The following is a 15,148-nucleotide window of genomic DNA, read 5'->3' on the forward strand; positions in this document are numbered from 1 at the left end:
TATATGTTCGAGGGATGAGTTTTGGACTCCTACGAACACGTATACTAGTATGCGCTACTAAGCCACATGTTATCTTGTTAAACTAATTCAACCTCCATGATAATGGATTAACCAACTTTACATGCGATTTGTTTATCATTTAATAGTTGGTCTTGACAAGGTGAACACTCAACAAGGCCTTCAATAGGGTAAGGCAAAACGTCACATATGGCACATTATTACTGGACACTATTAACTTTTCGAAATAAAATGCGATGGGATGATAGTTTAAGTATCAAAATAGAAGATAAGTATACTTCAAAATATTAAGCCTTGCAAGGCTGCATTTTAGTTTAAAGACATACAAATAAAGAGAAGAAATAAACAAGTTCAACACAAAGCTGCAGTTTTGGTATCATTATTGAACTAATCCATAGTTGAATGAGCAACAAACACGATAATAAGAATTGTCCTTTTTGAGCACCTATAGACCCTCAAGGTGCATCTCATTTGGTTCGAACTAGAGATCTCTTCCTCAAGAGTCCTTTTACTAACATGAATATTGATTGAGCTAGTAAGTGCTGCAAGGAAAATAATCTGCCCTCTTTGTCACCTTAATTTATAGAACAACAATAAAGGCCATGCATCATATCAACATGTAAGGCCTAGATAAGGGTATAGCAGGTAATATTATAGGCAATGCCTGAAAGCAATAATAACAAAAACAACTGCTGTAATTGGTTCAGTTATTACAAAGTGCTTTTTAACATGTTACGGCCAGATTAAATCTGAATAGCTCATGGTATCATGACACAAACAACACAGAAACTAAAGCCTGCTACAATCAGGTACAGCAAAAAGAATTGCACAAAAGGTTCGACATCCTCGTCTTCTTTGATCGCTGTTTGCTTCAGTCCTTAGTCTTGGGTTCCTTTATAAATCAAAGCAAATGATTCACAGTTTCACATCATAGACAAGGCAAGCAACTCCTAGATGCACTTAAAAGCAAGACTTTTCATCCAAACCGGTTCTGAGTTTTAGCCGTTGGAGTATACCCAAAAGAAACGTTGAGTAGAAAATTTTCTAACCTTGGTACAAACATAGATGTAATGGACGTCAGGGTTTTTTCCAAGTACATCTTCCACTGAGCTTCCACTCTCATCCAACAGAATTGGGTCTGTCAATGCCCTTGTTGGCTGTTCGGAACTTCCCTCTGCTCCAAATTTCGCTGCATGATAAAGAGCTAGATTAAAACTATGTCATTCGTGCCAGGCTACTATACATGGAGGATGAAACTAGTTTCACAGGCTTCAAGAATCTAGTTACTCTCACGAATCAGGTTCTTATTCTGGAGTGATTTATGCTGTAAAGTAAGATAAATAGAAATATTTGCTGTTCTACTTATGTCAAGAGAGAAAATAAACACAGCACTCTTCTAAAACATTCATTTCATAGGAAGCATAAGGGAATATGCGATCTTATGCATCTTAATGGTTAACTAGATACAAAAGTCACTCTTCCTTTTCGTTCAGATCAACTAAGTAATTCTACGGCATTTTCTTTTATTTGTCTAAGCATCATCATTCCTTAATAAGCTCGTTACATCTTGTGACAACTCAGCAGTATATGGTCAGCACCCAAGATTCTCGATTTGGGGTCTCAAGTTCAAACCTCAGGCAGAGAGGTGAAGATTATGGGATGGGAGATGGTTACCTACAATAAGAAACCCGATGCCTACCTAGGCCATCTGTTATATATCTGAAGTAATTACTTTACATGCTCTATAATATTCAAGTGATTGCAAATGACATTATATCAATTCTAGGCAAGATGTGATCATTCAGCTGTCACAAGTCAGTACCACCTAACCCCATAACAAAAGGATTATGGCAAGCATACAAAGTATTCCACATAAAAAAATGAAAAGTATAACGTATTGACAACATAGTAACCAGAATGGGAATTCAATCAACCTATCACATGCAGTTTTATGCTCCACATGCACGATTCTTTCAGCAAGCCAAGGCGATATACCGGAGCTCCATATGTAATCTGCAGCACTTGCAAGAACAGTTAGGGAAAAAAATAACTGTACATACAGAGAGATTGCAATCTGAATGGGGGAAAATGCAAATAACTCAAAATCCATGCCACACAAGCAGAACAAATATTTTATGCAAAAGGAATAAAAGGTGAGTAAAGTTACCAGAATATAGACTCCTTTATCCTTGAGGACCCTATAGTGTGTTATCAACTGCTTCAATATATGGTGAACAGATCAAGAAAACCCATAAAAAGAAATTTCTAATGTAGGCAAGTCTAATAAACTATGTTGCTCAGACTCGAAGCACCATATCCAAAACATGGATATGGGAGGTTCCTTGGAAAGACTTGGAAATATCTAACCATATCTGACACTAACACCCGAGTCCAATTATCATAGCTAGTTACTTTTAATGATTATTATACCTCCAGACTTCCCCAAGCATTTGAGTAGCATTCTGTCTAGAATTATTCCCACACTGCACAAAAAAGTTTCGCATCAGCTTATTATTGTCAAATCAGATCTCAACAAGAACATATATAAGCCACAAATTCATAAACACTCACCAAGATAGAATCAAGGGTCCCTGAAAAAATTCACCATTTTACAAATGAAAATCAGTAATGATTAAGGCCAAAAATAATTTAATTAACGAAATAAAAACAAAAAGCCAACACCTTTATCAATAACTGCTGCAAAGGAACCAGCTTGAAAAGGACTCATATCTCGTACATCCAATTTAATATCTACAAAAAACAGAAAAAGAAAGAAAAAATTGTCAAAAAAAAAATCATTTCCTCGTATTTTATTTTGATTTGAATAAAGAACTCAAGCTATGAATACATTTTAGCTGCTGACAATTAGAGTACTTGGTTTGCATAGCTTCAATAACCACAGAAGATATATCAACGTTAACAACATCCTCGTAACCATCGTTCACCATGTCTTCACTAAACACTACAACAACAAAAAAAAATATAGAGATTTGGTACATAAAACTAAGAGATCTGAAAAAGGGTATGCATTGATTTTGGAGAGGAGTAGGTACCTGAGTTGCCACAGCCGACAACGAGAATACGTTCATGGCGGTGAGGCACATAAAGGTGAATAAGAGATGCTAAGGCAGGGTATTTTTGGTACCAATCAAAAGGAGCTGATTCATGGGCATAGCGGTTATCCCAGTACCATGGCTCACCGTATGCTTGAGATGATGGTGTACCCAAGGTCATCTTCTTCTTTTTTTCTGCAACTCGGTTTATGATATATGTTTGTTGAACTGTAATGAGATTTGGGTTATGGATTTTATTGCAAAAAAATGTTGGCAGTTTCGGAGTTGGTGAAATAAATCAGGTTGTCTCGCAGGTACACCGTGTGGAGCTTTTTCTTTTGTTGGGATTTAGCCATGTTTATCATCAAACACCAAAGTACTATGTATCTCTCTCTTACCAACACGTGTGTTTGTTTTAATCCACCCGATTAGGAACTTATTAAGGGTTATTTAATCATAATTATTATTAATAATCTTTTTTATTCATTGTCTTGAACTAACATTTTGGTCGTGTGCTTGTGAGAATCACAACAGGCTTTTTTTGCTTCACCATGTTTTTATGATAGGGAAAAAAAAAACAGACAGGGATAAAATATATGCTATGAATATTTCGTTCTTGTAAAGCACAGTGTCAATAACCATTGAAGTTTAGTTGCATAACCTGCTATATGTATGTATGTACGTCGGCAGAATATGTCAGCAGACCCGGCGAACATAAATTGGAATTGTCTTTTTCTTTTGTACCCATAAGTCTCTTGAAGTTTGTTACATTCAAACTACATTTAAGTGTATTTTTAGATATTCTAACTCAATCACAACAAATAAATAAATTCACTCTACAGAATGGATGACAATTGATCTAGCTTAACTTGTAGGTGCCCAAAGAAGACAATTTTTGCTCATGTTCTTAGGACAAGACTTATGTTTTGCGGGTCAAGTTAGATCGTGACAAAATAAAATAAAAATGATATTGGAATAAAAGTTGAGAAAACAAGTGAGCTCTTTCTTATAGCCTATAAACTAAATAAGTAAGCCCTTAAAGTTGGTTTTGAACCCTTAAATCTTCAGGTTTTGAAGGAGCATTAAAGTCCCATAGATAGAATCAATTAAAGGATTTTGAGAAATAACATGTAAGCAAACAATACCATAAATGGTTTCTGATCCTTTTACGAGGCAAAAGCCAAAAAGCCCAAAGAGGAGCATCATAATAGCCGAAAATAAAAGCAAACGGTAGTTCAAAATGGAATGCCTGTTATATTAACCGTAGAAAGGGGGGGGGGGTGAAGGATGTGACTGGGAACAACAAACACCTGTTGGCTCAAATAAAAAATTGATATTTAAAATGAAATCGAGTATGTATTAAACTTGTAGTTGTAAAAAAGCAAGTCATTAGACATATATGCACGTAAGAATTTTCAAACAACCATTTTTTCCCTGCTCTCATTTCAATGGATTGCAGAACCTGCAAGTAAAATAAAGGAACAATGGTCATGGTATATTCTCTAAAAGCTTTTACTTCAAATTTTAATTGCTTCTTTGGTTTTGGAAAATAAATTTCAATTGCTTGATACTCCATCTTTCATTAAGCAAGTTGAGAATAATAACAGCTTGTTGATTTATCACAACATTCCTCTCTAAGCTAAGGATGAGATTCTGTTTTACATATATACATACAGATACATAGCAAATTAGCTATATTTCTAAAGAAAGTTGTGTCCAAAAATTTGTTGCCATGGCAAACTTGGTCTATAGTAACCTAGAAGGTAGGTATCCTTTTGTGCATGCCTGGTTTAGTGTTTTTATGAGCTAATTATAAGCTTGTTCTCATTGCAGAAGTTGGAAGATGTATATCAGAAGCAGCACCTAGACATTACATATTAAAGATCATGTCCTTTTCTTTACTTGCAAAGACTGGCATAGACAAGTATGAATCTGGAGAGTTTGAAGCTGGTGGATACAAATGGTATCATTAATTTCTTCAACACCGTGTATGTTTATTAGCTTAATTAGCCTTCTTTTAATTTGTGTATGGTCACAGGAAACTGGTGCTGTACCCACATGGAAACAAGAGTAGAAATGTAAAAGAGCACCTTTCTCTCTACTTGGTTTTTGCAGATGTTGCTTCTCTGATTCGTCTTGATTCGGAAGTCCACGCTGTTTTCCGGTTTTTCCTGCTTGATCAGACCAAGGACAATTACTTGGTAGTTCATGGTATTATAATTTCCCTGCAAACAACATTACTGTTTTTATTGATATTTGCAATGAACAACTACTTCAGATATATAGGTGGAATGGAGATGCTTTAAAAGAGAATTTTTTACCTCTGATTTTGATGCCTAGATGCCACGGGAAAAGGAAGGCCGTTTCATAGATCAATGCATCAGTGGGGATTTGATCAGTTGATACCAATTAGAAGTTTTAATGATGTTGGCAATGGATACCTACTGGATGACAGTTGTGTGTTTGGAGCTGAAGTGTTTGTTACCAAGGAAATGACCTCAGGGAAAGGAGAATGCTTATCAATGATAAAGGATGCCTTAAGTTCCAAGCATGTTTGGAAGATCGAAAACTTTTCCAATTTAGATTCAGAGTACAAGGAATCACAACAATTCTTTGCTGCCAACCATAAATGGTATATATCCACTTTATCTCCTACTCCTCTATGATATTTGTTAGAGCATATCGTGGTGATAACAGGAGCACCTTCAAGGTTTTGTCTCTCTCGGCTCTAAAGAGAGCTTAAGGGTGTCTCTTGATGCTTGAACAGGCAAAACCATGACTAAAGAAAAGCAATCACATGAGGACAAAACCTTGAGGGTGTGCCGGTTCTTCAACAGCACCCAAAGAGGACGATACCTTCATATTATCTGTGACTGTGAGATATGCTGTAACGATATTCTAAGATTTTAATTGCAATTTCAAGGGGATTTTGTTCACCTTTATGATGCAGGAAAATACATCTTTTTCCCAGAGGAAGACGGCATGGATTAGGCACTCATATATCGATGTATTTGGCTTTGGCAGATTCTGCCACACTTTTGGACGGTTCTAAAATATTTGCAGAGTTCACCTTGCGTATTCTGAACCAACAGCAGAGCAGGCACATTGCTGGAAAAGGTATAAAAAGCTCAAATCATCTGTAAATAACATTCACTAAACATCCTTACAAAAATGAAAATCGAATGTACATTAAAAAGCATAATATTTTCATTTCTGTTGCAGTTAGTCACTGGTTTAGTAGCTCAAGCCAAGAAAGTGGGTGGGAAAAATTTGTTTCTCTGGCTTATTTCTATCATGCAAGTAGTGGGTGCCTAGTGAAAGATATATGCATGGTGGAAGCTGAGGTGACTGTCCACGCCGTTTCCAATACATTGTAACTAATGTTTTGCTATAATTAAACTCGGGGCTCGCATTAGACACTCGTGACCGATGCATATCTAGACACGAGTAAAAGGTATATCTAGACACAATGTGCAGTGCCAATATGTTACATAAAAAAGGAAACATAAATATGCAAATACAAGTCATATAAACATTTTTTTAGTTAAATATAGTTACATCATTTACAGATCAATAGGGTGAATTGAGCTATAAACAATTACAACAATACATACATAGATATGTATATATATTTGCCAATGTTTTACATTGAAGATTAAAGATGCAGAGGAGAGTTTAGCCAAAAGTTTTCTCAGTGCTGTAACACATGTAGAGAAACCCATCATCATCTTTGAAAGAATTATAGACACACCCCATGAGACTTGCTGCGTAGTTGAGATAAAAAGAAAAAATGGGTCAGCAAGTTCTTGTTTAATGAATCAATTAGTAAGAATCATCAATGAGAGAAATGCAGATGGTTTTTTAACCTGTTTGAGGTAATGTATTGTGCACAAAAACAAAGAGAGCTTTTCCAGGACTCAAATGTAGCCTGCTACTTAAAATGTGAATGAACTGACCCACCAACATGTCTCGAGGAACCAGGATCCTTGAGAGCCAAGAAAACAGGAGAGTTAAAAGAAACCAATTAATAATATTTACCAAGTTTTATTAACTTTATATATATATAATGAGAATAAAAGGAAAAAGAAAACAATACTTATTCTTCTCTATAACTGGGAGGTCTGTCCTTGAATACCTTTCAATGATCACCTGGAATATAAACAAACATATAATAGACAAACAAAAAAAGTGATCAATAACCATCATTTATGGTTGAGGCTGACACAATGTTTGAGCCTATAGCTGTAGTTAGCAGGTTAATAACTCAAAAATAAAGTGACCAAAAATTATTACATCCAAGAAAACCCTTCTCAGACCAAAATTCGATTAATCAGATACTGTAATAGAAAAGATCATATTGCAATTCATATGCCTAATATTTTTTAATAACAATTAGGAACCTTGGCCAGCTTAGTATAGGCAAACTACGCTCCTAGCCTCTTCCAAAAATTATTAACTTAATTTAAGCCCTTTAGCCCCTTAATTAAATGGTAAAATTACTACTCCAAAAATTTAATAATTTAATTGAAGTTTTTTTAACAAATTTTTTTAAAACTTTTATCATCCAAAATTTTATCATTTTATGTCAGCCTCAACATAAAAATTTCTCCTATATAAATAAAATAATAAAAAAATCAATGAAATTAGAGATGCTGGTGATTAAACTTACAGGAATTCGATCTGGGTATTTGGCTAATATAGTTTTTGATTCTTCCAGTCGTTGCTCTGCAAAAACAAAAACAAAACAAAAACAAAAACAAAAAACCATAATCATAATCATAATCTAAAGGTAAAGAAAAAGGTACTCAAAATATTTACCTAGTGATTGCTCCTTTAGAAAAGGCTGACGCTTCACCATTGTTATTATATCTTTTGATAAACCAGAGTTTTTTCTGAGTAAGACAACAACAACAAAAAAAAGAAACCAAAGGAGAAAATGTGGCCTTTTTAGGTAGACATTTCAACCTAAGAGAGGACCTGTCTCATTGTGTTTTTGAGACCTGTTTCAACCAAGCTGTTAAGACGTTAGTTTTGAGGATGTTATTAATGTCGGTACCCAAAAGAAACAATGGTAAATAAAGTATAAAAGAATTATTCGACTAAAGAAGTAGTTAGAACCATTTTGCCTGGTTGTCTGATTGATGTATAAAAAAGACAATAAAAGAAACGGTTGGGTGATGGTGAGATGTATGGGCGGCATAATTCCGGCTTCCTTTAGTAGCTCCTTCATGTCATTAGCATAGACGATTAAAATGGCAATGTTTCATGAGTTTGTGGCTGATTAAAGCCTCTCTTCTTCTTCTAAATCTCTGTTAAGGAAGGCCATTCAACATTTATCTCTAACTAGGTTTAATTTTGCCAAATGTGTCCTATAGGTTTGCGGAAATCCCTTGGCAAGGCAACAACGGTTTGGATCAGCCCACAATGATCATAGAACTGGATGAGAGCTTGTATGAGGTACCCCGTTAAAGTTTATGACTCTCATGTGGGTTACCATTTCGATGTGGGCAGCAGGAGAGATTAGATATTCAGATCCCGCTATTAAAATATCTCAACTTGGTAGTTGATGATTCTTCATATAATATCTTAGTGAATTAGTATTAATTCATTTCATATTATATTTATATATTACTTTTTTTTAAATACAAATTAAGAATATATAATAAAATCCCAAGTGATTTGTGAAATTAAAAAATTATACCATCGATGTAAGAAATAATTATCTTTTATTTATAGATTTATTCATTATATAGGATGCATAATTTTTATTTTTGATATTTTTATGTTATTTTAATTAATTTTATTTTAATACGTGTTGAAAGTGGTTTTATGCCATACTCATTTTATTTTATTCATTTGTAATCTATTAAATTGATTGAATTATCCGTTCGATTTTCAAACATTAAAAAGGTGTTTTGTCGTATTATATTTAGTTGGGAATGCAAAAAAGTAAGAAATGCATAAAAAAATTTTAGTGTGAAAAAGAATAGTTAGAATTTTAATATAACTTAATTTTTAAGTATTTATATTTAATATAATAACAATATTAATAAACTAAATAATATCACCAACTAAAAAATTTTAAACTATGTTTGCCCTCTTGGCACGATTTTTTCTAGTTTTTTCTTTGTTATTTCGTTTCTCTTATGTTGGCAGCGATAGTTGGTGCAGATTTATTAAGTTATTAGCAAAAGTTATCAAGGCATAGATTGTTTATTCGAATCAATGGAAAAGCAGTTTGCCGGACTATCCCTTGATGAAGAGGAAGAAGCAGTTTTGCAATTACAAGCAGATCCGGGTTCGAGAAAGGGAAGAGGAGGATTTCTACTTGGTGGGGTGTTTTTTAACAGCCAATATCATACGTTTTCCAGCAATGAAGAGCACCATGGCTAATTTATGGCATCCCATTCGAGGGGTTCAGATTTGTGATATGGAGGAGAAAAGGTATTTATTCCAATTTATCATTCATGGATATAGAAAAGGTTTTAAAGGGATCACCATGATCTTTTAATAATCATTTATTGATTTTACACAAGTTGCAATGGGGGGAGGATCCATTAACAGTCCCTTTAATTTCTACACCCTTTTGGGTACAAGTTCATGACGTTCCCATAGGATTTTATTCTGAAAATTTGGCTGTGTAATTAGGAAATTTCATAAGAAACTTTATAAAATACGAGTGTTCAAGTTTAGGAAAGGAAAATAGAAATTTTATGAGGATACGTGTTCAAGTTGATGTTCGAAGGCCTCTTAAAAGAAAGAAACAAATCATGGTTCGTGGTAAATGTTCTTATGTCAGATTTAAATATGAAATATTGTCTTTATTCTGTTTTTATTGTGGCAAGTTAGGGCATAGTGATTTCTTTTGTGAAGCAACGATGATGTTAGGGATGGAAGCTGTTGAGATAGGCTGGGACCTAACTCTACATGCCCAATCAAGGAGAGCTTAAGCAATTAACAGTGTTTGGCTAAGAGAGGAAGGGAGAGTGTTTGGTAGGGTAAATGGTGGAGGACAACACCAAGGATTTACAGTGGGGGAATCGCTAAAGTAGATGAAAGCATAAAGGCGATTGACCCTATACTGGGCTTCAGTTTAGAAGGAAGAATGCCATCTCCACAGCTTGGGGTGAAACTTCGTATCTAGTCAAATCCAAAATGTTATGGATCATGACTTAGAAGATAATGTGTTAATGGGGGAAGAACACAAAAAAAGGGGGCTAGAGGAGATATTGAAGAGACTGGCACTATGGCAAACATAAATAGGAGGATACCGAAAATCAACCACTTATCATCGACGGCTTCCAAAAGGCAAGCTGATCGGATGAAATAAAAATATTGAGTTGAAATATCCGTGGACTGGGGAATCCACGAACAATTCGAAGACTTCAACATACACTGAGGTTACAAAGTCCCCATATAGTCTTATTTATAGAGACAAAATTAAATAGTATTCAGATGGAGAAAGTTCGACGTAGTTATGGTTTTCATTAAGGAGTGGAAGTAGATGCGGTTGGTTCCAAAGGAGGATTACATTTAGCATGGCGAGGGGCTGTTGATATAATGCTTCAAAGTTATTCAATTCGATATATTGAGGTGTTAATTGATGATACAGATGATGGGAAAAATAGAGATTTGCAGGGTTCTATGGCTCTCCTTACACATATGATAGGGATGAATCATGGCATCTTTTGAGACGTTTACGGAATAATGGTGATTACCCTTGGCTGGTTTGTGGGGACTTTAATGAGATTCTATATGGGGTTGAAAAGAAAGGTGGATTACCTAGAAATGAGAGAATGATGGAAGCTTTCCGTAAAGTGTTAGAAGATAGTAACTTGATTGATGTAGGATACTTAGGAAGATGGTTTACTTGGGAGAGGGGTAACTTGCCAGAAACGAATATTCAGAAGAGATTAGATAGGGGTGTAGTGACTGAAAAATGGATGTCTTTGTTTCCTGAATCGTCAATTCAACACTTTACTCATTCATTTTCAGATTATTGTCCTTTACTCATCTCTACAGATAGGGGAAAGAGAAGATAGATTGTTAAGAGTTTTAAGTTTGAAGCTTGGTGGATTTTGGAAGATATGGTTTTAGAGGAGGTCCGAAGTATTTGGGAAAATTCAACTGGAGATCTTTTACACAAGCTGGAGAATATAAGGAAAGATTTAGAGGGATGGGCAAAGCAGATTGGAAGAAGTAGAAAGTTTAAAAATGAGATATTAACCTTTAAATTGTCAACTTTATTGGAAGCTGATAGAAACGACGAAAATCTGGCAGACGTAATAGATACTAAAATTCAGTTAAATTTTGAAATTGAGAAAGATGAATGTTACTGGTAATAGAGGGCTCAGATAAATTAGTTGAAACTTGGAGACAAAAATACTGCATTTTTCCATAAACAAGCAACTCAGAGGAAAAGGAGAAATCTGATTCAAAAAATGCAATTTGAAGATGGCAAGATAACAGAAGAAGATAAGGAGATGGGGGAAATCTCGAGAGCGTATTTTCAAAAATTATTCTCGATGGTTGCATAAGGAAATTTGGATCAAATTCTATCTGGCATTGATTGTTGTGTTTCCGAAGAAGACAATCGAAGATTAACATCAAGGTATACAAATGAGGAGATACGGGAAGTTTTATCAGAATTAGGTCCCACAAAAGCACTAGGAAATGATGGATTTCCAACCTTATTTTATCAAAAGTGTTTGCCCATTATTGGAAAGGATGTTTCATAATTTTGCCTTCAGAAACTGAACAGAGATATGGACTTAGGCTTGATCAATAAAACAAACATTGTGCACATACCAAAAATTTCTATCCCTACCAGTATTACTCAATTTAGACTTATAAGTTTATGCAATGTGCTGTATAAATTGATAGCTAAGGTGATTGCCAATTGGTTTCGGGTAGTGGTTGGAAAATGTATTGATTTAGCATAAAGTACTTTTGTACCGGGGAGGTCGATTTTTGACAATGTATTACTTTCATATGAAATACAGCATACCTTAAAGCAAAAGAAGTTGGGAAGAAAGGATCTAATGGCGGTAAAGTTAGATATGAGCAAGACATATGACAGAGTTGAATAGAATTTTGTGGAAGAGATTATGAAGAAAATGGGGTTTCATGCAGGATGGGTCGAGTCTCTAATGAAAAGTGTGTCCACAGTTTTGTATTCTGTTGTTCTTAATGGAAATATAAGGAAGAATTTTTATCCTTCTAGAGGTTTACGGTAAGAAGATCGCTTAAGTCTATTTTTATTTTTATTCTGTGTGGAAGGTCTTTCTAGCCTGATGAGGATAGCAACTAAGAGGAAAATTCTTAAAGGAGTGAAAGCAAGTCGAAGTGGGCCATCTATTTCTTACTTTTTGCAAACGATTGCATTCTGTTTACAGAAGCTACTGAAGGAGGAGTACAATCTCTCAAATCGATTTTAAAAGAATATAAAATATGCTCAGGACAGTGTGTTAATTATGAAAAGTCAACGGTTTGCTTTAGTTCAAATACACAAGATGGGGTCAAAATATCAGAGTCAAGCATCCTTGGGGTACGAAGATCAACAGATCCAGAACGGTATTTAGGGCTTTCGAATTTGGTGGGAAGGAAGAAAAGATCGTCTTTCCAAGCTTTGAAAGATAGATTCTAACAAAGGATCAACAATTGGAGTATAAGACATTTTTCAAAATGAGGAAAAGAAATTTTCATGAAAGTCATTCTACAATCTATCCCTATCTACACTATGGCTTGTTTTTTACTCCTTAAATACTTGTGTACCGAGTTAGAGGGAATTATAGCTAAATTTTAGTGGCAAAAAGGTCGAAATAAAAAAGGCATTAATTGGTGCGTTTGGAAGGAATTATGTTTGTTAAAAGAAGATAGTGGACTTGGTTTTCATGATATTGCAAAATTTAATATAGCGCTGTTAGCAAAACAAGGTTAGAGTCTTGTTAATTTTCCAGATTCATTATTAGCACGTGTCTTGAAAGCAAAATATTATCCCAATTCAGATTTTTATAAAGCTCGGTTAGGGAATTTACATTCGCTTACCTGGAGAAGCGTTTGGGTGGCAAGAGGTCTCCTGGAGAAAGGCTTATGCTGGAGGGTTGGAACAGGTGATAAAATTTCTGTATTGGGAGATTTGTGGATATCAGGAAACGAAACAGACCGTTTGCAACATCATGGAAATCAAGAAAACATCAAGTTAGTATTGGATCTAATAGAAACCAATAATAGAACTTGGAACACAGATGTTGTAATGACTACTTTTCAGCCAAAAATTGTGAGGAAAATTTTGTAGATCCCACTGGAAGAGTTAGCACACGAGGACTTTCAAGTTTGGAGGGAGAGTTGTCTGGTGAGTTCTCGGTAAGGAGTGCCTATAAACTATTACAAGATATTAGCGAGGATCCTAGTAATCTTAATTTACAGATCGAGACTAATAACTTTTACAGAAAATTGTGGAAGCTATACATCCCTTCAAAAGTTACATTAACAATATGGAGAATATCTTGGAATTTTATCCCTTCATTAGTCAATCTTAAGCAGAAGAAAACAGTAGATAACGCTCTTTGCCCTCGATGCCAACAAAATGAGGAAGACAGTTATCATATTTTTCAGCAGTGTCCTACAACAAGAGAGGTTTGGAATCATTTAAAGCTCTCATGGGTACTTAACTGTAATTACCAGAATGTGTGGGAATGGCTTACCTAGGTTTTTAATCAGGGAACGACTGAACAGATTCATTGTTTTTACTGCGGACTTTGGCTAGTCTGGTTCAGCAGGAATCGGTTAATATATGATAAAATAAATGTGTCAGGGAGGGACATTACGAAGCAAACTTACAATTATATTTTTGAGTTGAACGGGATCAAAGGGAAGAGACTTATTGTTCAGTCTAATGGAGGTGCGGTACAGGAAAGAAGAAGATCAGGGGTCACAATTTATTTCGACGTGGCCTTTGACCAACAAGCCTTTAGATCGGCCTCAGGACTGTTAGTATGAGACACGGAAGGAAGAATTCTAGCATCAAAGACGACCATCCACTCCGAAATCGCAAATCCATTTGTGGCAGAGGCGCATGTAGGGTTACAAGCAGTCAAGTTAGGGTTATTCATGGGTCTTAATAAACTGGAAATTTTGGGAGATTCAAAGACTGTAATTAAAAAATGCCAGAACACAGAGATAGACAAATCGAACATCGGTGCGATCATCAGAGATATTCAGCATAAAAAAGGCAGATTTCAAGAGATAAAGTTTCATTTCATACCCAAAACAGAAAATTTCTACGCTCATACTCTGGCGAAAGCAGCGCTAAAGAAAGGAGATAGCTATTACCTGGTAGGAGGACTTCTAGAATTTGTTGGCCAAGCATCGAAGGAATGGAAGCCTAGAGAACCGGATTGAAAGAAAATGAAGATGAATAACTGTTTGGAAGAGGTAGTAGGAAAAATTAATTGCTTCCCTTGGAAACTGCTACCGTCATAATGTTGGAAAGGGCGTGAAAAGACGACACACTGAAGATCCAGTTGTCGATACGACTAGACAAGACTTATTAGGTTTCCTGTTTTGTTTTTTTAATTTTTTAGCTTCATAGACCATTTAATTTTATTAGGTCGTCTTTGCTATATGTGCAAGCGTTGCATTTTATTTGGGCTTTTATTTATGGACTTAACACATTTTTGTTTAGCTTGTTTATTTTATTAATAAAATTTTGGTCGAATCTTTTAGTAAAAAAATTAAAACTAAATTCATTTATCTTTATTTTTAATAATATACCATCATTTGATTGGTTGAAAATGCATTATACTACGTCAAATATTAACATAATTAGTAATGGCAATATTGATTGAATTCCATTAATTAATATTATTTATTAGGAATGATAGGAGAGAGTAAGAGGGAATTGAAATAAGTTGGAGTTTATACATGTTTATGTTTGCCTTCAACAACAAATTAAATCTAATAATTTAAAAAAAATTTGAAGTTGATGTGTCAAAATAAACAAAATAATCTCTCTCCCTCCTTTCAATGTTTTTTTAATGATTTAAAATAAGATAATGTGTCAAATCAGGTAAGAT

General features: G+C 34.8%; 3 protein-coding genes and 1 long non-coding RNA gene across 13 annotated transcripts; 1 reads left to right on the forward strand and 3 right to left on the reverse strand.

Annotated features, from left to right (window-relative positions):
• Positions 1-695: 695 nt before the first annotated feature.
• LOC107951533 (EEF1A lysine methyltransferase 4) lies at positions 696-4,378 on the reverse strand. Its single transcript, XM_016886599.2, has 9 exons — positions 3,072-4,378; positions 2,867-2,980; positions 2,701-2,769; positions 2,590-2,609; positions 2,449-2,501; positions 2,186-2,216; positions 1,953-2,031; positions 1,068-1,207; positions 696-910 (listed from the first exon to the last, which is right to left on the reverse strand). Exons 1-9 carry the CDS (start codon positions 3,250-3,252, stop codon positions 890-892), a joined length of 708 nt encoding a protein of 235 aa, XP_016742088.1. The 5' UTR covers positions 3,253-4,378; the 3' UTR covers positions 696-889.
• Positions 4,379-4,462: 84 nt separating this feature from the next.
• LOC107951532 (BTB/POZ and MATH domain-containing protein 6) lies at positions 4,463-6,614 on the forward strand. Of its 2 annotated transcripts, none has more exons than XM_041090321.1 (6): positions 4,463-4,564; positions 4,905-5,034; positions 5,110-5,282; positions 5,412-5,703; positions 6,022-6,188; positions 6,294-6,614. In XM_041090321.1, the coding sequence occupies exons 2-6, from the start codon at positions 4,958-4,960 to the stop codon at positions 6,446-6,448; spliced, it is 864 nt and encodes a 287-aa protein (XP_040946255.1). In that variant the 5' UTR covers positions 4,463-4,564; positions 4,905-4,957; the 3' UTR covers positions 6,449-6,614. The 2 variants fall into 2 exon arrangements, with proteins under 2 accessions (XP_040946255.1, XP_016742087.1); XM_016886598.2 differs by lacking the exon at positions 4,463-4,564 and adding an exon at positions 4,715-4,834.
• On the reverse strand, positions 4,655-6,168 carry LOC121215575 (uncharacterized). Of its 2 annotated transcripts, XR_005911491.1 has the most exons (4): positions 6,009-6,168; positions 5,393-5,927; positions 5,162-5,296; positions 4,655-4,934 (listed from the first exon to the last, which is right to left on the reverse strand). It is a non-coding gene; the product is annotated as an uncharacterized lncRNA (long non-coding RNA). The 2 variants fall into 2 exon arrangements; XR_005911490.1 differs by lacking the exon at positions 4,655-4,934 and having other exon boundaries at positions 5,173-5,311.
• LOC107951534 (autophagy-related protein 8i) lies at positions 6,584-14,680 on the reverse strand. 8 transcript variants are annotated; one of them, XM_041090341.1, is made up of 8 exons: positions 13,914-14,680; positions 13,778-13,840; positions 13,119-13,695; positions 7,890-8,071; positions 7,741-7,796; positions 7,168-7,220; positions 6,938-7,056; positions 6,584-6,835 (listed from the first exon to the last, which is right to left on the reverse strand). In XM_041090341.1, exons 4-8 carry the CDS (start codon positions 7,927-7,929, stop codon positions 6,747-6,749), a joined length of 357 nt encoding a protein of 118 aa, XP_040946275.1. In that variant the 5' UTR covers positions 7,930-8,071; positions 13,119-13,695; positions 13,778-13,840; positions 13,914-14,680; the 3' UTR covers positions 6,584-6,746. The 8 variants fall into 8 exon arrangements, with proteins under 8 accessions (XP_040946275.1, XP_040946271.1, XP_040946277.1 ...); XM_041090337.1 differs by having other exon boundaries at positions 7,890-8,085; XM_041090343.1 differs by having other exon boundaries at positions 7,890-13,695.
• Between the last annotated feature and the right edge of the window lie 468 nt (positions 14,681-15,148).

Source organism: Gossypium hirsutum, chromosome A02 (assembly GCF_007990345.1).
Source record: "Gossypium hirsutum isolate 1008001.06 chromosome A02, Gossypium_hirsutum_v2.1, whole genome shotgun sequence".
NCBI lineage: Eukaryota > Viridiplantae > Streptophyta > Magnoliopsida > Malvales > Malvaceae > Gossypium > Gossypium hirsutum.